Source organism: Myotis myotis, unplaced genomic scaffold, assembly GCF_014108235.1.
Source record: "Myotis myotis isolate mMyoMyo1 unplaced genomic scaffold, mMyoMyo1.p scaffold_m19_p_2, whole genome shotgun sequence".
NCBI classification, from domain to species: Eukaryota; Metazoa; Chordata; class Mammalia; order Chiroptera; family Vespertilionidae; genus Myotis; species Myotis myotis.
In genome coordinates, this window is record NW_023416324.1 from 102,254,363 (window position 1) to 102,273,456 (window position 19,094).

The 19,094-nt window shown below is 43.7% G+C and overlaps 1 protein-coding gene across 9 annotated transcripts in view; it reads right to left on the bottom strand.

Moving 5' to 3' along the window:
- GK5 (glycerol kinase 5) overlaps positions 1-14,168 on the bottom strand; it is a 140,048-nt gene extending 125,880 nt beyond the window's left edge. Inside the window, exon 1 of one of the 9 annotated variants that reach the window (XM_036347505.1) lies at positions 14,032-14,168. In XM_036347505.1, coding sequence (XP_036203398.1) covers positions 14,032-14,055 — 24 coding nt within the window. In that variant the 5' untranslated portion in view covers positions 14,056-14,168. Of the gene's footprint in view, positions 1-1,408; positions 2,497-13,220; positions 13,493-14,031 lie in introns of those variants that run through there. The other 8 variants (XM_036347500.1, XM_036347502.1, XM_036347506.1 and 5 more) reach the window with 8 other exon arrangements.
- Positions 14,169-19,094: the final 4,926 nt, after the last annotated feature.

Genomic DNA, 19,094 nt, shown 5'->3' on the forward strand with positions numbered 1-19,094 from the left:
CAAATACTATATTAAGAAGTTTGTGGGTTCTATTATATACGCTTTCCATCACAGTATTAGCAGAGGTGCAATTTTGATTAAGAAAATAGCCCTAACCGGTTTGGCTCAGTGGATGGAGCGTTGGCCTGTGGACTGAAGGGTCCCAGGTTTGATTCCAGTCAAGGGCATGTACCTTGGTTGTGGGGACATCCCCAGTGGGGAGTGTGCAGGAGGCAGCTGATCGATGTTTCTCTCTCATCGATGTTTCCAACTCTCTATCCCTCTCCCTTCCTCTCTGTAAAAAATCAATAAAATATATTTAAAAGAAAAAGAAAATAAACACAAGTTCTATTTCTAATCAATAGAGTCCCACTTAAGCAAACTGAATTTCTAATAATTTGATTAAATGCAATTCAATCATTTATTCTGTAATCATGATGTAATAAACCAGATGCTACGTAGCAATGTAGGTTAACAAGACCCTCTTTTCCTAATAACTCAAACTATCTGAGGAACCAGTTGTTGTCTGTGTTCTTTCTTTTTAATTTCCAATCCATTGTATTCCAACAGTTTTAAGCAACAATAAATATTTGGTCAAGATATCAGAGTAGGTAAATGTGCTCACCTTCTCCCATGACCATAACAAAATTACAAAACTAAATTATAGAACCACCACCCTTGAGAACCACCTGAAGACTAGTTGAAGAGAACTATAACTAAGGATATAAAGAAGAGCCATGTCATGTCCAGACTGGTAGGAAGGCGAGAAACAGGAAAGGAGCTAGTCTTTTCTATGGTGTGACAGTTTAAAATCAGGATGGATATGTAAGCTGTATAGGTCACCCCTGAAGAACAAGTGGTCCCAGCCCTACACCAGGACACAAGTTCTGGGATGAGAAGTCCCCACAACATTTGGTTGTGAAAATCCATGAAGATTCCATTTGTATCAGACAAGGGCTGCAGTAGACTCTTGTCCTCTCAAATAGCCTAAGCACAGACTCACTATCAAACACTTGCCCTAAGCTCCCGGAAGAGACAGCAGATCAAAAAGCATCAGGGACATATGGGGATGAACTGAATTGTCTAGCTTTAGGGTAAGGGCTAGAGGAGTAGCTCCATGCTAGATAAAAGTGCTGGTAGGTGCCACTGTTCCTTTGTTGAGCCCTCCCACTGCCTAGCCTATAGAAACAGGCAGGTGCCATATCAGTTTCCATCAACTTGGCTAACAGTTTGCCCCACCCGGGTGATTCCCTGAGAAACCCACCCACCCAAATTATACACCATCCCTAGCTGCTTTCAGGGGCTGCTCCTCACAAGCAGCTGATCTTGGAACAAGCTGCGGACATTCCTACCCAGTTAACTGCCACATGTCCAAAATGGAAACCATCCCCACACATTACGATATTTTGAATTTAATTTAAAAAATCACCTGACTCTGGAGTTGAATAAAGGATGTCATCTTCTTCTTGCGAGGTGCTTGGTTTGATTATTTCTTCATCTGATGCCAGTTATGGGGACTGAATTTTATTTGCACAATATATTACAACAATAAATTCAATAATAAAATAATGATAATTTTCAATTCTACAGAAATATCAACAAAAGCAAGTGCGAAATAAAAATAAACTGTCAACACGAAAAGCCTCGAAAACACTAAATTTTGTTGATGCTCCAAAGATGAAATCTGTAAAAAAATAATGAAGAATGCACACCATGTTTACCATTTTAGGCATGAAACTCATGATAACACAAACAAATCTCAAGTGTTACAATGAACAAAACAAATCTCAAGTGTCACAGTGTTTACCTCTTGTGCATCTGAATGGCAGCCCTATATATAGATATTGAAATTTCTTCCATATGCACTGGAATATTTATGAATTTAAGTTACCATAATTTTCTTTACAAACCCAGAGATGTCACTAATAAGTCTCATTTTAAAACTGGGTGACCAGAGTTGATATGCGAGGTTTGCAGCTATAGATGTGCGTGCATGTGGGGAAGGTCCATCACTTGCATCTATAGATGCTTATGGCATACAAAGGGCTAAAATCTCTCAAACATCCACAAACCCCAAAGAAGCAAATGGACTCAGTGTGCCATATACCTCTTGCTAAATGGCCTCAGCCTGGCACTAGTGTCAGCTGGCCTTGGTTTGCAGCATAGCCCCACCCAGGTGCCTGCAAGCCCAGCACAGGTAGTTACCAACAGCAAATCAATCTGTATCTCCTACCAGGTGGACCCCTGCTGGGCACAGACAGCAGAAGAACTTGGAATGCACTAGACCAACTCTCAAGAGGACCCAGAACCAACGCATCTGGTGGCTGGCTTCAGACTATATCAGATTATCACTCAATTAGCTCCACAAACAACAAAACCAAAGGGTGGACTCAACAGACAGCAGAATTCTGCTAAAGCAAACTCAACTCTGTGGGTACAGTCCCCAAACAACAGTTTATCTGCTGCATTCATGGTGAGTCCTCAAAGCCAGTCAGCCAGAGGATCAATCCCACATATAGATGTGACAACAGCAATTAAGGCTCAGCTACAAATAGGAGGGCCCATGCAAACAACACAAGTAACACAGCTAGAGTTCCCAGCTTAGGTGAACGAGGAGGTTGTACCACTGGGCCTCACAAGAAACCTACTACATAGGGCCACCCTACCAAAACTGGAGACATAGATCTACATAACATGTAGAAACAGAATGAGGCAGTCAAAATGAGGAGACAAAAAGCACGTTCCAAATGAAAGAACAGGATAAAACTCCAAAAAAGAAACAAAATGAAATAGAGGCAAGAAAACTACCAGAAACATAGTTCAAAACACTGGTTAAAAGGATGCTCAATGAATTTAGGGGAAGAATAGATGAACTCAGTGAGACCTTACACAGAGACAGAAACCATACAAATAAACCAGTCAGAAATGAAGAATACAATAATTTAAATGAAACATATATTAAATGGATTCAACAGCAGCTTAGATCAGTGGTTCTCAAACTTCTGGCCCTTTAAATATAGTTCCTCATGTTGTGAACCAACCATAAAATTATTTTCGTTGCTGCTTCATAACTGTAATGTTGCTACTGTTATGAATCGTAATGTAAATATCTGATATACAGGATGGTCTTAGGCAACCTCTGTGAAAGGGTCGTTCGACCGCCAAAGGGGTCGCGACACACAGGTTGAGAACCGCTGGCTTAGATGAAGCAGAGTATCCAATCAGCAATTTGGAAGACAGGGTAGCAAAAACAACCAATCAGAACAGCAAAAAGAAAAAAATTTTTAATGACGGTACTTAATGGACTTCTGGGACAACATTAAGCATAACAAAGACTCACATCATAGGGGCCCTAAAAGGAGAAGAGAGCGAGCAAAGAATTGAGAACCTATTGAAAGAAATAATGACTTATAACTTCCCTAACCTGACAAAGGAAATAGACAAGTCCAGCAAGCATAGAGAGTCCCAAACAAGAAGGATCCAGAGAGGCTCACACCACGCCACATTGCAATTAAACTGCCAAGGTTAATGAAGAATAAAAATGGCAATAAATAACCACCTATAGGAGGGACCTGCAACCCAGGCTCTTGGCCAGCCCAGAGCCCGGCAGCCCACCAGGAACGCAGGCTTTTTTTTTTTTTTTTTTTTTAATATATTTTATTGATTTTTTACAGAGAGGAAGGGGAGAGATAGAGAGTTAGAAACATCGATGAGAGAGAAACATCGATCAGCCGCCTCCTGCACATCTCCCACTGGGGATATGCCCGCAACCCAGGCACATGCCCCCGACCGGAATCGAACCTGGGACCCCTCAGTCCGCAGGCCGACGCTCTATCCACTGAGCCAAACCGGCTTCGGCAGGAACGCAGGCTTTTGACCCACACCAGCCCCAGTCGACCCAGTAGACGCAGTCTGGTTGGACTGAAGCCAAAGCGGGACCTTTGCACCAGTGAGGGTGAAGAAGCTGATTTTTTAACCAGCTCATCCTTTTCTGGGGAGAAACCAAGATGGCAGCATTGGTAAACACCGGAAATTGCTGCCTCGCACAAAAACTTCAAAAATACAACTAAAAGACAAAACGGACATCATCCAGAACCATAGGAAGGCTGACTGAGTGGGAATTCTTCAACTAGAAGGAAAGAGAAAAGCACACTGAGACTCAGAGGAGGTGCAGAAGTAAAGTGCAGAGGTACGGAGGCGCACATGGAAAGGGCTGGCAACTGAGGACACAGTTGTGTTTTTCAATCGGGAGGGAGTCTCAAGCTCCCGACTGCTCTGAACTCCAGTTCCAGGCGAGTCTCTGGGGACCCAGACTCATACGGGGAGAAAATGGACTGTCTGGCATCGGTCAGAACTCGAGGGCAGCTTTCTCTCCGAGGTGCTTGCAGCGATTACTGCAGGACACTGAGACGCAGGGCCTCTTAGGGTAGGACTGAGGAGCAGCCATAGCTGCTTGCTCCGCCCTGTTGATCACCAGACCCTGCCCCACCCAAGCTGTGTGCAGAGGCTTTTGCATATGAAAGGCCTAGCCCTTACCAATCTGAAAATTATCTAACAAACTTCAGCTGGGTCAGAGAGACCCAGAACTTCCAAAAGAAGGCCCAAGCCCCCACAGCAGCTTGCATTGCTTCACAGCTGGGCCTCATCTGGGCACCTCCAAACCCCAAACAAAGAAGAGGAATCTGCAGATCTCTCCATAGCTCCTGCTGGGTACCCTCAGGCAGAGGCTAAATTAGCACCTCCTTAGAGATCCAAGAGCCAGTGCACCCAGTGGTCAGAGTGGGACCATCCAGATTAAAACTCCTCAGATCCATAAGGGACATATTCAGGGGGCAGACTCAGTGAGCACCAAAGCCCCACTGAAGCAAGTCTTGCCCCTAAGGGTGTCTCCAGCACAGAAGTTCTCCCACTGTAGACACACCTGATTCTCACAGCCAATTGGCCTAGAGGTAAATTCCTCCCAGTGATACCTACAACAATCAAGGCTTAACTACAACAAGACTGTGCACAAAGCCCACAAAGGGGTGCACCAAGAGTGTCCACCTCAGGTATTTGGGGAGGCTGAGCCTCTGGGCCCTATAGGACACCTAGCACAGAAAGCCACTCTATCAACACAGGGAAGCAAAAAAACGCGGAGACAAAGAAACAGGTCACAAATGACAGAAATAGAGGGAAGCAAACTACTGGATACAGAGTTCAAAACCATGGTTATAAGGTTTCTCAAGAATTTTCTAGAAGCCGCCGATAAATTTAGTGAGACCCTCAAGAAATCTAGTGAGACCCTTGAGGTTATGAAAAAGGACCAACTAGAAATTAAGCATACACTGACTGAAATAAAGAATATTATACAGCGTTCCAACAGCAGACTAGAGGATCACAAGAATCAAGTCAAAGATTTGAAATACAAAGAAGCAAAAAAAACCCAACCGGAAAAACAAAACAAAAAAAGAATCCAAAAATATGAAGATAGTGTAAGGGGCCTCTGGGACAACTTCAAACGTACTAACATCCAAATTATGGGGATGCCAGAAGAAGAGAGAAAGATATTGAAAACCTATTTGAAGAAATCATGACAGAAAAATTCCCCTACCTGGTGAATGAAATAGACTTATAAGTCCAGGAAGCGCAGAGAACCCCAAACAAAAGGAATACAAAGAGGACCACACCAAGACACATCATAATTAAAATGCTAAGAGCAAAAGACAAAGAGAGAATCTTAAAAGCAGCAAGAGAAAAACAATTAGTTACCTACAAGGGAGTACCCATACGACTGTCAGCTGATTTCTCAACAGAAACTATGCAGGTCAGAAGGGAGTGGCAAGAAATATTCAAAGTGATGAATACCAAGAACCTACAACCAAGATTGCTTTACCCAGCAAAGCTATCATTCAGAATTGAAGGTCAGATAAAGAGCTTCACAGATAAGAAAAAGCTAAAGGAGTTCATCACCACCAAACCAGTATTATATGAAATGCTGAAAGGTATCCTTTAAGAAGAGGAAGAAGAAAATGGTAAAGATACAAACTATGAACAACAAATACACATCTATCAACAAGTGAATCTAAAAATCAAGTGAATAAATTATCTGATGAACAGAATAAACTGGTGAATATAATAGAATCAGGGGCATAGAAAGGGTGTGGACTGACTATTCTCGGGGGGGAAAGGGGTGTGGGGGGTGCAGGAAGAGACTGGACAAAAATCGTACACCTATGGATGAGGACAGTGGGGGGGGGGTAAGGGCAGAGGGTGGGGTGGGAACCAGGGGGAGGGGAGCTATGGGGGGGAAAAAGAGGAACAACTGTAATAATCTGAACAATAAAGATTTAATTTGAAATAACTAAATAAATAAATAAATAACTACCTATCAATAATAACCTTTAACATAAAAGGATTAAATTATCTAATAAAAAGACATATATGTTAGCTGAATAAATAAGCAAATATGGCCCATATATATTCTATATACAAGAGACTCACCTCAGGAAAAAATAAATTCACACAAGCTCAAAGTGAAAGGATGGAAAAAAATATTCCATGAAATGAAAGGAAAAAAAAAGCTGGGGTAGCAATACCCCTATCTGACACAATAGACTTCAAAACAAAGGCCATAACAAGAGACTAAGAAGGACACTGCTTATTATTAAAGGGATCAATCCAAAAAGACAATATAACCCTGGTAAACATATATGCACCCAATATAGGAGCACCTAAATATGTTTTTTTTAAAACTCCTAGTGGACTTTAAGTGAGAGATAGGCAGCAATACTGTCGTAGTAAGGAACTTTAACATCCCACTGACATCATTGTATAGATATTTCAGACAAAAAATCAACAAGGAAACAGCGACCTTAAATGACACATTAGATCAAATGGATTGAACTGATATTTACAGAGCATTTCACCCCAAAGCAGCATCATATACATTCATCTCAAGTGCACATGGAACATTCTCAAAGATAGACCACACAAAATAAGTCTTAACAAATTCAAGAAGATTGAAATATATCCAGCATCTTCTTGAATCACAATGCATGAAACTAGAAATCAACTGCAATAAAAACACTCAAAAACATCCAAACACATGGAGGCTATATAGCATGTTATTAAACAATGAATGGGTTACCAATGAGATCAAGGACAAAATAAAAAATTACTTGAAAACAAATGAAAATGAACATACAACAACCCAAAATCTATGGGACATAGTGAAAGCAGTCCTGAGAAGGAAGTTCATAGCACGACAGACCTACCTGAAGAAGCAAAATATTATTAAAATATCTAATAAACAATTTAACCCGAGACCTAAAAAGAACAAAAAAAGCTCAGAATAAGTAGAAGCAAGAATATAATAAAGATCAGAGTGGAAATAAATGACACAGAAACTAAAAAACAGTACAAAAGATCAATGAAACTAAGAGCTGGTTCTTTGACAAGATAAACAAGCTTGATGCAGCTTTAGCCTGACTCCTCAAGAAACAAAGAGAGAAGACCCAAATAAAATAAGAAACAAAAGTCAAAGTAACAAACTGACATCACAGAAATACACAGAATTATAAGAAAAGGCTACAATTATATGACAACTTACTGGACAATCTGAAAATTTTGGATAAATTCCTAGAAACATCTAATCTTCTAAGACTGAGCCAAGAAGAACCAACATCCCTAGCCAGTTTTGTTCAGTGGATAGAGCATTGGCCCTTGGACTGAAGGGTCCAAGGTTCGATTCCAGTCAAGTGCACATACGTCAGTAGCAGGTTCAATCCCCGGCCCTGGTCTGGGCACGTGTGGGAAGCAACCAATTGATGTGTCTCTCTCACATCGATGTTTCTCTCTCTCTCTGTCTCTCCTCCTTCCTTCCACTCTCTCTAAAAAAAAAATCAATGGGAAAATACCCTTGGTAAAGATTAACAAAAAAGAAAGAAGAACCAGAAAACCTGAACAGCCTGATAACTATCAATAAAGATGAATTAGTAATTAAAAACTCCCCAAAAATAAAAGTTCTGGACTGGATGGCTTCACTTGTGAATTTTACCAAACATTCTAATCTCTACTTCACAAACTATTCCAAAAAACTGAAGAGACAGGAAGGCTCCCAAGATCATTGTATGAGGACAGCATTACCTTGATTGCAAAACTAAATGAAAACTACACTCAAAAAAGAAAATTACAGGTCAATATCACTGATGAATACAGATTCAAAAATCCTCAACAAAATATTAGCAAGCCAAATTCAGCAATACTTTTAAAAGATCATACACCATAATCAAGTGGGATTTGTTCATGGGATGCAAGGCTGTTCATTATCCAGGAGTCAACATGATATACCACATAAACAAAAAGGAGGGTAAAAATCATTCATCATATCAATAGATGCAGAAAAGCATTTGACAAAAGCAATCATCATGTATAATAAAAATTCTCAAAAAAAGTGGGGACAGGAGAAACATACCTCAACATAATAAAGGCCATATATGGGAAACCCTCACAATATACCCAAGAGTGAAAAGCTAAAATCGTCCTTCTTAAGACCAGAAACAAGACAAAGATGTTACTTCTATTCAACATAGTCTTGGAAGCCCTAGCCATAGTAATTAGACAAGAAAAAGAAATAGCCCTGACCGGTTTGGCTCAGTGGATAGAGCGCTGGCTGCGGACTGAAGGGTCCCGGGTTCGATTCCAGTCAAGGGCATATACCTTGGTTGCGGGCACATCCCCAGTGGGGGGGGGGGGGGGTGCAGGAGGCGGTTGGTCGATGTTTCTCTCTCATCGATGTTTCTAACTCTCTATCCCTCTTCCTTCCTCTCTGTAAAAAATCAATAAAATATATATTTTTTAAAAAAGAAAAAGAAAAAGGAAAAGAAATAAAAGGCATCCAAACTGGAAAGGAAGAAGTAAAACTGTCATTATTTGCAGATGACATGATACTATACAGAAACCTAAAAATTATTAGAACTAGTTATTGAATTCAGTAAAGTAGCAGGATATAAAATAAATATTCAGAAATTGATTGCATTTTTATACACCAACTGGGGGGCCAGTGCACAAATTAGTGCACCTTGAAAAGAACTGTGGGCCACAAAGCTGCAGTGAGCACAGGGGTGGGTCTCGGCCCATCGCGCCCCCACCCAGCCCCTCCTGCTACAGCCCCCAGTCCCCTGTCTGCTGGCAGCCCCACTCCTGCTGCCGCTGCTCCCACATGCTGATAGCGCAAGCCCTGCTTGCACGTGCTGACGACGCGGAGTGACTGGGGCCGGCGCCAGCAGTGGGTGCAAGAGGCGGCTGCCGGCCCGATCGCCCCTCAGGAGAAGGGGGAGGTGGAGAAGCCCTGAGGGGCGATCAGAGCCAGCAGCCACCGCTCACACCCACTGACAGCACAGAGCAATCAAGGCCAGCACCAGCAGCAGGTATGAGCAGCAGCTCCAGCACCAGCAGCAGGTGTGGGCGCTGGCAGCAGGTGTGAGCGCCTGGTCCGACTGCAGCACACGGGAGCAAAGAATTTTCAGTAACCACCAGAGGCTCAACTCGATGACAGCGACTGGCACCCCACCTTGGTCTGGCGCCCCCACTCACCTGCTTCACCATCCCACCGCAGCCAATGCCTGCCATGTTCCACACTGTCGCCTACTGCCAATGGCCACCCTAGTCCCTGCGTGCCCCCTGGTGGTCAGTGCACATCATAGCAAAAGGTTGTTTGGATGTTTGGTTCAGTTGTTCTGCCATTCGATCTATTTGCCATTTACCATTGCATCCAAAAATAAAATACAAAGAAATATATCTAACCATGGAGATAAAAGACCTATACTTGGAAAATAATTAGATACTGAAGAAAGAAACTGAGAAAGAGACAAATAAGTGGAAGCATATACATACCATGTTCTTGGATAAGAAGAATTAACATAATTAAAATGTCCACACAACCCAAAGTAATCTATAGATTCAACGCAATTCCTATCAAAATAGCAATGGCAGTTTTCACAGAACTAAAACAAAATCCTAAAATTTATATGGAACTATAAAAGACCCTAACTAGCCAAAACAATCTTGAGAAAGAACAAAACTGGAGGTATCATGCTACCTGATATCAAACTATATTACAAGGATATAGTCATCAAAACAGCATGGTACTGGCATAAAAACAGACACATAGGTCAATGGAACAGAATAGATAGCCCAGATATAAACTCAGGCCTATATAGTAAATTAATGTATGGCAAACGAGATAAGAATATACAATGGGATAAAGACAGTCTCTTCAATAAATCGTGTTAAGAACACTGTACAAATGCATGCAAAATACTGAAACTACACCACTTTCTCACAGCAGACACAAGAATAACTCAAAATGGACTGAAGACTTAAATGTAAGAACTAAAACCATAAACTCCTAGAAGAAACTATAAGCAATAAACTCTCTGACATTGTTCTCAGTAATATTTTTTTAATGTTTCCTCAGAAAAGGGAGACAAAATAAAAATTAAATAAATGGAACTACATCAAACTAAAGAGTCTTTGCACAGGGAAGGAAATTATCAATGAAACAAAAAGAGAGCCTACTAAATGAGGGAAGATATTTGCCAATAATAGGAGTTAACATCCAAAATACATAAGGAACTCATACAACTTAATACAAAAAAGAGAAACAATCCCATTAAAAAATTGGCAGAGAACCTGAATAGACACTTCTCCAAAGAGACATATTTAAGAAAATGCTTAACGTCACTGGTCATCAGAGAAATGCAAATTAAAACCACAATGAGATATCACCTCACACCTGTGAGAATGGCTATCATCAAGAAATCAACAAACAGTGTTGGCAAGGAGGTGGAGACTGCAAATTTGTGCAAGCACTGTGGAAAACAGTATGGAGTAATAGTCAAAAAATTAAAAATAGAACTACTATATGACCCAACAATCCCACTTCTGAGTGTTTATACAAAGAAATCCAAAACATTAATTTGAAAATATATATTAATTCCTATGTTCATTGCAGCATTATTTACAACAACCAAGATATGGAAGCAACCCAAGTGCCCATCAATAGATGAATGGATAAAAAAGCTGTGGTACCTATATACAATGGAACATTACTCAGCCATAAAAAAGAGTGAACCCTTACCATTTGTGACAGCATGGAGGGTTTTATGCCAAGTGAAGTAAGTCAGACAGAAGAGAAAGTCAAATACCATATGATTTTACCTATATGTGGAAGCTAAAAAAAAAATAAATGAACTAATAGAAACAAACTCACTGACACAGAGAATAACTGATGGTTGCCAGGTGGGAGGGGATCTGGGGGACTGGGTGAAAGTGGTAAAGGGATTAAGAAGTACAAATTGGCAGTTACAAAATAGTCAAGGGGATTTAAAGTACAGCATTGGGAATATAGTCAATAATACTTTAATAACTATGTATGGTGTCAGGTGAGTACTAGACTTATCCAGGGAATCACTTCGTAAGTTATATAAATGTCTAACCACTAGTTGTATACCCGAAACTAATATAATATTGAACGTCAACTGTAATTAAGTTTTTAAAGACACAAAACAACTTTCTAGAGAAAAAATACATATAAAATAAAATCCCAAATATTTTATTAAGGCCAATAATCATAAAACTAGTCTTCAAAATTGCTACACACTTTTCTAAATCTGTTTCTTTATCTCAACCCCAGCAGCATAAGGACCACACTTTAAGAAGCACTGTTGTAAAATCCTACTAGTTTGAGAGGCATTAATATAAACTCTAAGATAATGCTTTCTCCTTTGAGATAGGGACTTTTTGTATTTTTATTTACTCACATATCTTTCCAGATACATTCCCCCCAGTTTAGAGTCTGAGCAAACCATTCTAGTCTCATGCTATACATAGCAATCTTGATTCGTCCTTTAAGATTCTTGCCTTATTTTTAAAAAACTAATGATTTGCCCCAAATAATATAGCAACTGTGAAACTTTGTATCTCCTAGCAATTCCTGTCTCCCTTTGGCTCCAAATACTTCAATTTCTTTTTTTAAAAAATCATTGCTTAAAACAAAAGTACTCTGTGTCTAGAATTTCAAGGGAGACTGTGTTGAAAGTATCACTGTGCTGCTAAAGACTTATGCAAAGATATGGAGCACATAGTTACTGAAGGGCAGTGCCAGCCTTTCATCTATCCTTTCTGGTTGGTGTAGGCCTGGGGAAGGTGGGTGGGTGCACAGTGTTCCTGCACCCATAGCCAGAGAAGGGACCAAGGAGCTGCTGTCGCCCCAACTCACTGTCCTGGTCCCCAAACCAGAATGGAAATCCCTGATTCTTCAAAACAAGTGCCCAAAGTAGTCATTTGGCTAGACCTGCTCCTAGGCAACAGCTGTGGATGAAAAACACGTCTAACAGGGTTGGAAGAAGGGTGGGAACCGAGCCAATGGGGGAGTCCAATGCTGAGAGAATGGCTTAGGTGACTGATGGTTCCCGTCCTAACACTGCTAACATAAAAAGATGTTGACATTGGAAAGATGAGTAAATAAGAACACCAAATCCAATCAACGTTTTTTCCCGTAACCTGGTAATCGTGTAGAAATCTGCACTTCATGAAAATGAGAACAAAGGAGTACCTGTCTGTTGGCTGATTTACTAAGGATTCACTGACAACAACTAATGACTTGGTCGGTTTCTCAAACCAGAAAAGATTATTTTTATGAATTCCCAAAAATAGAAAGGAGAAAAGTAATGACAAGACAACCTTCAAAAGTTGTCCAATACCTCCCATACCCATGGAAATCAGATGGTCATGTGAGGAACCAGCACTTTGAGAAGTGGTTAATGAAGACAGCGTTAGAACGAACAATAAAGTTAAATTCTATCAATATTTAAAAATTAAAATAAAAACGAAGATGAGGCTGGAGTATTATCAAGGAAGCGCAGGGAAACCCAGTGACAAAGCACCCTTCAACGGAGACTGCAGCGGCCCTGCCCGTCCCAGTCTCTGCAGTCCCGCCCAGGTAAGGCCAGAGCGGCGACCGCCCAGGTGCCAGGACCCACGAGCGGTGCGAGGCGCCGGTCGCCAACGCCGCCACTCTGGCCTCCAAGGGACAGGAAGGGCGCGCGGGCTTCAGCCTGCCCGGAGGGACTGCAAAGCCCTCCCCGCGCGCCGCGGGACCTAGGGCCGGGCTGCAGGTGGCCGCGCACAGGCAGGAAAAGACGCACCCGCCCGCTCGCTTTCGCCACCCTGACCACGGCCCGACGCCCACTCCCCGTCACCTTCTGGGCGCTGGAGCCGCGGACCCGCCCCGCGCGGTCATAGACGTGGCAGCGGATCACCGAGCTGCCCACGTCCAGCCCCAGCACGAAGCCTGTGTGCGGTTGCGGCGCCATCGGCTCCAGGCGCCCCTGCTCCGGGACGGTGGGCAGCCCAGGCATCCCGACCGCCAGTCTCCGCCTTGGCCGCCTGCACAGCGGGCGTCTTACAAATACCAGCACCTCAGAGACCCAGCGCGCCCTGAGAGGCCGCCGCCCGGCCCGCCCCCTCCGTGCTCCCGGGGGCGGCCCCGCCCTGCCGCTGGCCCCGCCCCGACGCCGTGACGTCAGGCGGCGCTGGGCGCGTGCTCTGGAAGGCGGCTCTGTGGAACGCAGAGCCGGTGCAGGTGAGCAGGAGCGAGGTGGAGCCCGGGGTCTCAGCATCCACGGCCTGGTTCTCCGCTTTTAGCGTTAACCCGGCCCTTAAATTTAAGGATCTCCCTCGTAAGATCCTTGAGGCAGTGCCTGCATATCCCTTAACCCTAGTTACGTTTTATGAATCTCAAGACAGTGATATCAAAAGAAATTCAAAATTCGGCCGAATGTATTAATAAACTGAGAGTTTACCCCCAAGACTTCTCTCCCCAGACCTGGTAAAAATTTCACATGTAATACACTTCAATAAATATTTACTAAATGAAATAACACAATGAAGTGAGGAAGACCTCCCCAGCGCTCTGATGGGGAAGGAACACATAGGGTAGCTGCTTTTACCATCAAGCTCCAACCCACTGGCTGCTTTTTCAAGAAACAAAGCTCCTCAGCGACCCTTTACCTTTCCCTGCTGGCCAGAGAGCATGAGTTCTTACAGGCACGTCAAGGTGGGCAGGAAGGAGGCCTGTGGAAATTTCAAGATCCTGGCTGGAGCCCAAGGACCTTCCTATGGGGTGGTCCCCCTCCCAGGGAAAGGTCCTGATCTGTAGGTAGGAGGGAGGTATAACTGCCAGCTGGAGCCAACTTTCCACCAACAGCAGCACTACAAGAAAAAAAAAAACAGAAAAAAAAAAAACAGTGCCTGAAATATACTCATTTTCTTCTTTGTGGAAATTATAAAATTAATATGGATATGTGCTTTTTGTGAAAATATTAAACAGTGCAGAGTGGCATATCAATTAAAAAGTAAAGGATATTCATTTTTTTAACCAAATCGTTCTTTTGACCTAACCAGCTTGCTTTCAGCCAATTTTACCAAATTGGTTTTTTTGGCCATATTACTTGAAGCTTGGAACATACATCTGGAAGAGTATGTTTTTCTCTCTTTATATCCTGTCCCTGTCCAATAGTACATTTGAAACAAATGGCCTTAGGATTGCCTTCATCAATGTTGACCATTTTTAAGTCATATATATTTAACCCCCAGTATTATAATTTGGGTAAGTGCTAATGGATTGTGCATTGGTTAGAGTCCTCCAGAGAAACAGAACCAATAGGATAGAAAGAAGAGATTGAAATCTAAATAATTAGCTCACATGTTTATGAGGGCTGGCAAGTCCCAAGGTAGGTTGGAAGGCTAGCAATTCAGGTGAGAATTGATGTTACAGTCTTGAGTCAGAATTCCTTAGGGCAGCAAGCTGGAAACTCAGGCAGGGTTCCTATGTTGCAGTCTTAAGAACTCTTCTCTGGAAAACCTCAACTTTTGCATATGAGTCCTTCAACTGATTGAATGAGGCCCACCAACATTATGAAGATTAGTTTGCTTTACTCAATGTCTATTGATTTAAATGCTAATTACATCTTTAAAAAATACATCACAGTAACTAGAGTGGTGTTGGCCAAATAACTGAGCACCTTCACAATGTGCCCACTAGCCTAGCTCAAGTGACACTTAAAATTAACCATCACAGACCCCCTTTCACAAAAGAGAATACTGTTTTGTATCCCCTTATTAATATTTAGCATATCCTATCTAATAAAAGAATAATATGCAAATTAACCATCATTCCATCACAAAGATGGCGGCCACCATGGAGCTGGAGCAAGCAGGAGGCTTGAGTTGCCCCAGCAATGGAGGAAGCCAAGCTTCCCACCTGCCCTGCCAGCCCTGACCTCCACTCAAGGCTACAAAGTTTCAATTATAGAAGATAAATAAACCCAGATACCTGCTTCTAGCAGGCGGTGTGGCCTCTGCTCAAGGAGGGGCTGGGAACCTGGGTTTCCAGGGGAAACCCAGGCTTTGAGCTGGACCAAGGCTATAAAGTTTCAATTATAGAAGTTAAATAAATCCCAGATACCTGCTTCCAGTCTACAGCCCCTCACCCAGGCTGGCCAGGCACCCCAGTAGGGCACCCACCCTGAAGAGGCTGTGGCCAGCCTGAAAATTGCCCTCAGCCCCTCATCCAGGCTGGCCAGGCACCCCAGTGGGGACCCCCACCCTGAAGTGGCTGTGGCCAGCCTGCAAATGGTCATCAACCCCTCACCCAGGCTGGCCAGGCACCCCAGTGGGAACCCCCACCCTGAAGGGGCTGTGGCCAGCCTGCAAATGGCCATCAACAACTCACCCAGGCTGGCCAGGCACCCCAGTGGGGACTCCCACCCTGGAGGGGGTGTGACCAGCCATCAAATGGCCCTCACCCAGGCTGGCCAGGCACCCCAGCGGAACCCCCACCCTGATCCGGGACACCCTTCAGGGCAAACCAGCTGGCCCCCACCTGTGTACCAGGCCTCTATCCTATATAATAAAAAGGTAATATGCAAATTGACCCTAACTGCAGAATGACTGGGAATGACTGGTCACTATGACACACACTGACCACCAGGGGGCAGACGCTCAATTCAGGAACTGCCCTCTGGTGGTCAGTGAGCTCCCACAGGGGGAGCTCTGCTCAGCCACAAGCCAGGCTGCCGGCTGCCAGCACAGCGGTGATGGCAAGAGCCTCTCCTGCCTCTTCAGCAGCACTAAGGATGTCCGACTGCAGCTTAGGTCTGCTCCCCACTGGCAAGTGGACATCCCCTGAGGGCTCCTGAGGGGGATGTCTGACTGCCAGCTTAGGCCCGATCCCCTGGGGAGCCAGCAGGTGGACATCCCCTAGAGGTCCCAGACTGCGAGAGGGCACAGGCCGGGCTGAGGGACCCCCCCCCCCCCATGAGTGCATAAATTTTTGTGCACTGAGCCTCTAGTTTTTAAAATGATAGTTCTTGGGCTGCTTGGACCCTGACACTTCCTTTGTGATCCTTTTTATAAATTATCAAATCCAAGAAAGAAAGATTCCTTGTGGTTAATTGGGCCCAAAAACAAAAGTCTAGCATCCATGGTTTACAGAGGCCTCTCACACATACTGAGTTTCAGGGAAAAGCAGCAGACTGAGTTGGCAGCCTCTTATACTTCACTCCTGGTATGAGCCAACCCTTATAAAGAAGTTCTTGATATTGTATTTTGACCAATGGTACTGAAACCATCCTTGTCCCATGGGAGCTGCATAGCTATGTGTTTAATGACCAACCAGAACTGTTTCATAACAACCAATCAGAACAGTGTAATTTGGACCAATCAGACTGTGCAAATTTGAAATCATCATTTGCATGACATTGGCGGGAATTTTTCCCTCCCCAGCCTCCCCTTTGTCTGGTAGAGTGTAGTTTCAGTTTCTATCAATGACTGTTTCTCTGGTTTGGATTGCAAACTTTCTGAGCTGTTTCACTCAAATAAAGTTTCTCACATAACCACTCCCCAAATTGGGGACCCCTGGTGGCACTGGATTGGTGATTTTTGATAATAAAATTCAAATCAATTATCCTATATAATAAAAGCCCAGTGACCGAACAGTGGAACAACCAGAACAACCAGTCAACCAGTCACCATGACACGCACTGACCACCAGGGGGCAGACGCTCAATGCAGAAGCTTCCCCCTGGTGGTCAGTGCACCCCCACAGTGGGAGCTCTGCTCAGCTCACCGGGATGAGTGGTGCTCCCACAGTGGGCGATCCCCGCAGGTCACCCCCCCACCAGTGCATGAATCCCATGCATTGGGCCTCTAGTCTTTAATATTATCAAAAAATCATAGAATGTGAAAGCAAGGACCTTAACAGCCACTTAGTTCAGTGTTTCTTAATGTTTCCAATCTTGAACAGTTTGAGACCCAGATAAATGCTCAAATGCAAAACATTGTGCAGATGTTTTCAGGTGCTGGGTGTGGGACAAACTAAACTTAAAGATCTCAGATTTAAAACCCAGAACTGGCTCAAGAAGAGCTTCAGTTGAAGAACCAAGATGGCAGTATAGGTAAACACCAGTACTTGCTGCTTCCCACAACCACATCAAAATTACAACTAAAATACAGAACAACCATCATTCAGAACTGCCTGAAAGCTGGCTGAATGGAAGTCCTACAACTAGAGAAGTAATGAAGAATGCACATTGAAACTGGTAGGAGGTGCAGAGGTGTGGAAGGGGCTGGTATGACACCAATGTGTGGAGTTTTTTTAAATTGGGAGGGATATCTAGGCTGAGGAGGCATCCCATGAGGAACAATGGATCCCAGCCCTACACCAGACCCCCAGCCCAGGGCTTCATAGCTGGGAAGAGAAACCTCTGTAACTTTGGGCTATAAAAACCAGCAGGGATTGTGACTGAGTGACACAGAGGCTGCTTGAGACCCAGAAAATTAATCTTAAAGGGCTGACACATGAACATACAGGGACTCCCACCCTCTGAGCTCCATTGCTGGGGGAGGAGCTTTGGGGGATCCAGCAACATACAGGGAGTAAATGGATTGTCTGGCATTGGAATAAGAATGCAGGGGTGGCTTTCTCCCAGACAGGGGTGCTCGCAGGGGTCATTGTTCCTATGCTGAGACCTCCCCCATCTCAGAGCTGACTGACAGCCATATCTGAGTTTCCATCAGCCTGGCTCACACTGTTTGCTCTGCGCTGGTGACTCCCGGAGACCCCACCCTATCCAATTTGTAGCCCCACTCAAGCTGTTTGCATCAGCTTTTCCATATGAATTGCCTGTCCTGGCTCAGGCTTCAGAATGTACTAAAATCTCTCAAATAAGCAGCAGCTGGCATCAGTAAGGCCCAAAGCCCAGCATTAGCACCAGCCTGCCTTGCTTCATAGCTTCGCCTTGTCTGGGCACTTCCAAGCCCAATATAAGTAACAGCCATCTGTAGATCTGCTGGGTGGCCCAAGCAGTAGCTGATTTTGCACCTCCCAGGAGGTTCCAGAGCCAGTGCACCCAGTGGACAGCTTCAGACCATACCAGATTACTACTCTACACATCCACAAGAGACACACTCAAGGGGCAGACTCAGTGAGCGTCAAAGCTCCACTGAAGCAAGTCCTGCTCCACAGGAGTGTCTCCTGCATAACAATGTTTCACTATAGTCACAGCTGATCCTCACAGCCAATTGGCTTGGAGGTCAATACCTCCCAGGGATGCTAACAGCAATCAAGGCTCAACTACAACAAGACTGTACTCACAGCCCACAAATGGGTGCACCTAGAGAGCCCAGCTCAGGTAACTGAAAAGGCTGAGTCACTGGGCCTAGAGGACACCTCCTACACAAGCCATTCTACCAAATCTAGGAGATACAGGAGCCCTACCTAATATATAGAAACAAACACAGGGAACTAGCCAGAACATGGAGATAAAGAAACATGTCAAAAATGACAACAGAAGAAATCTCAAAAAAAGAACTAAATGAAATAGAGGCAAGCAAACTAGTAGATATAGAATTCAAAGAATGGTTATCTTAATGAGAACTTTAAGGAATTTAGTGAGAATTTCAAGGATCTTAGTAGAACTTCAAAGACATGAAAAAGGACTAGTCAGAAATTAAGCATACACTAACTGAAATAAAGAATAATTTACAGGGATTCAACACTAGAGCAGAGGGTT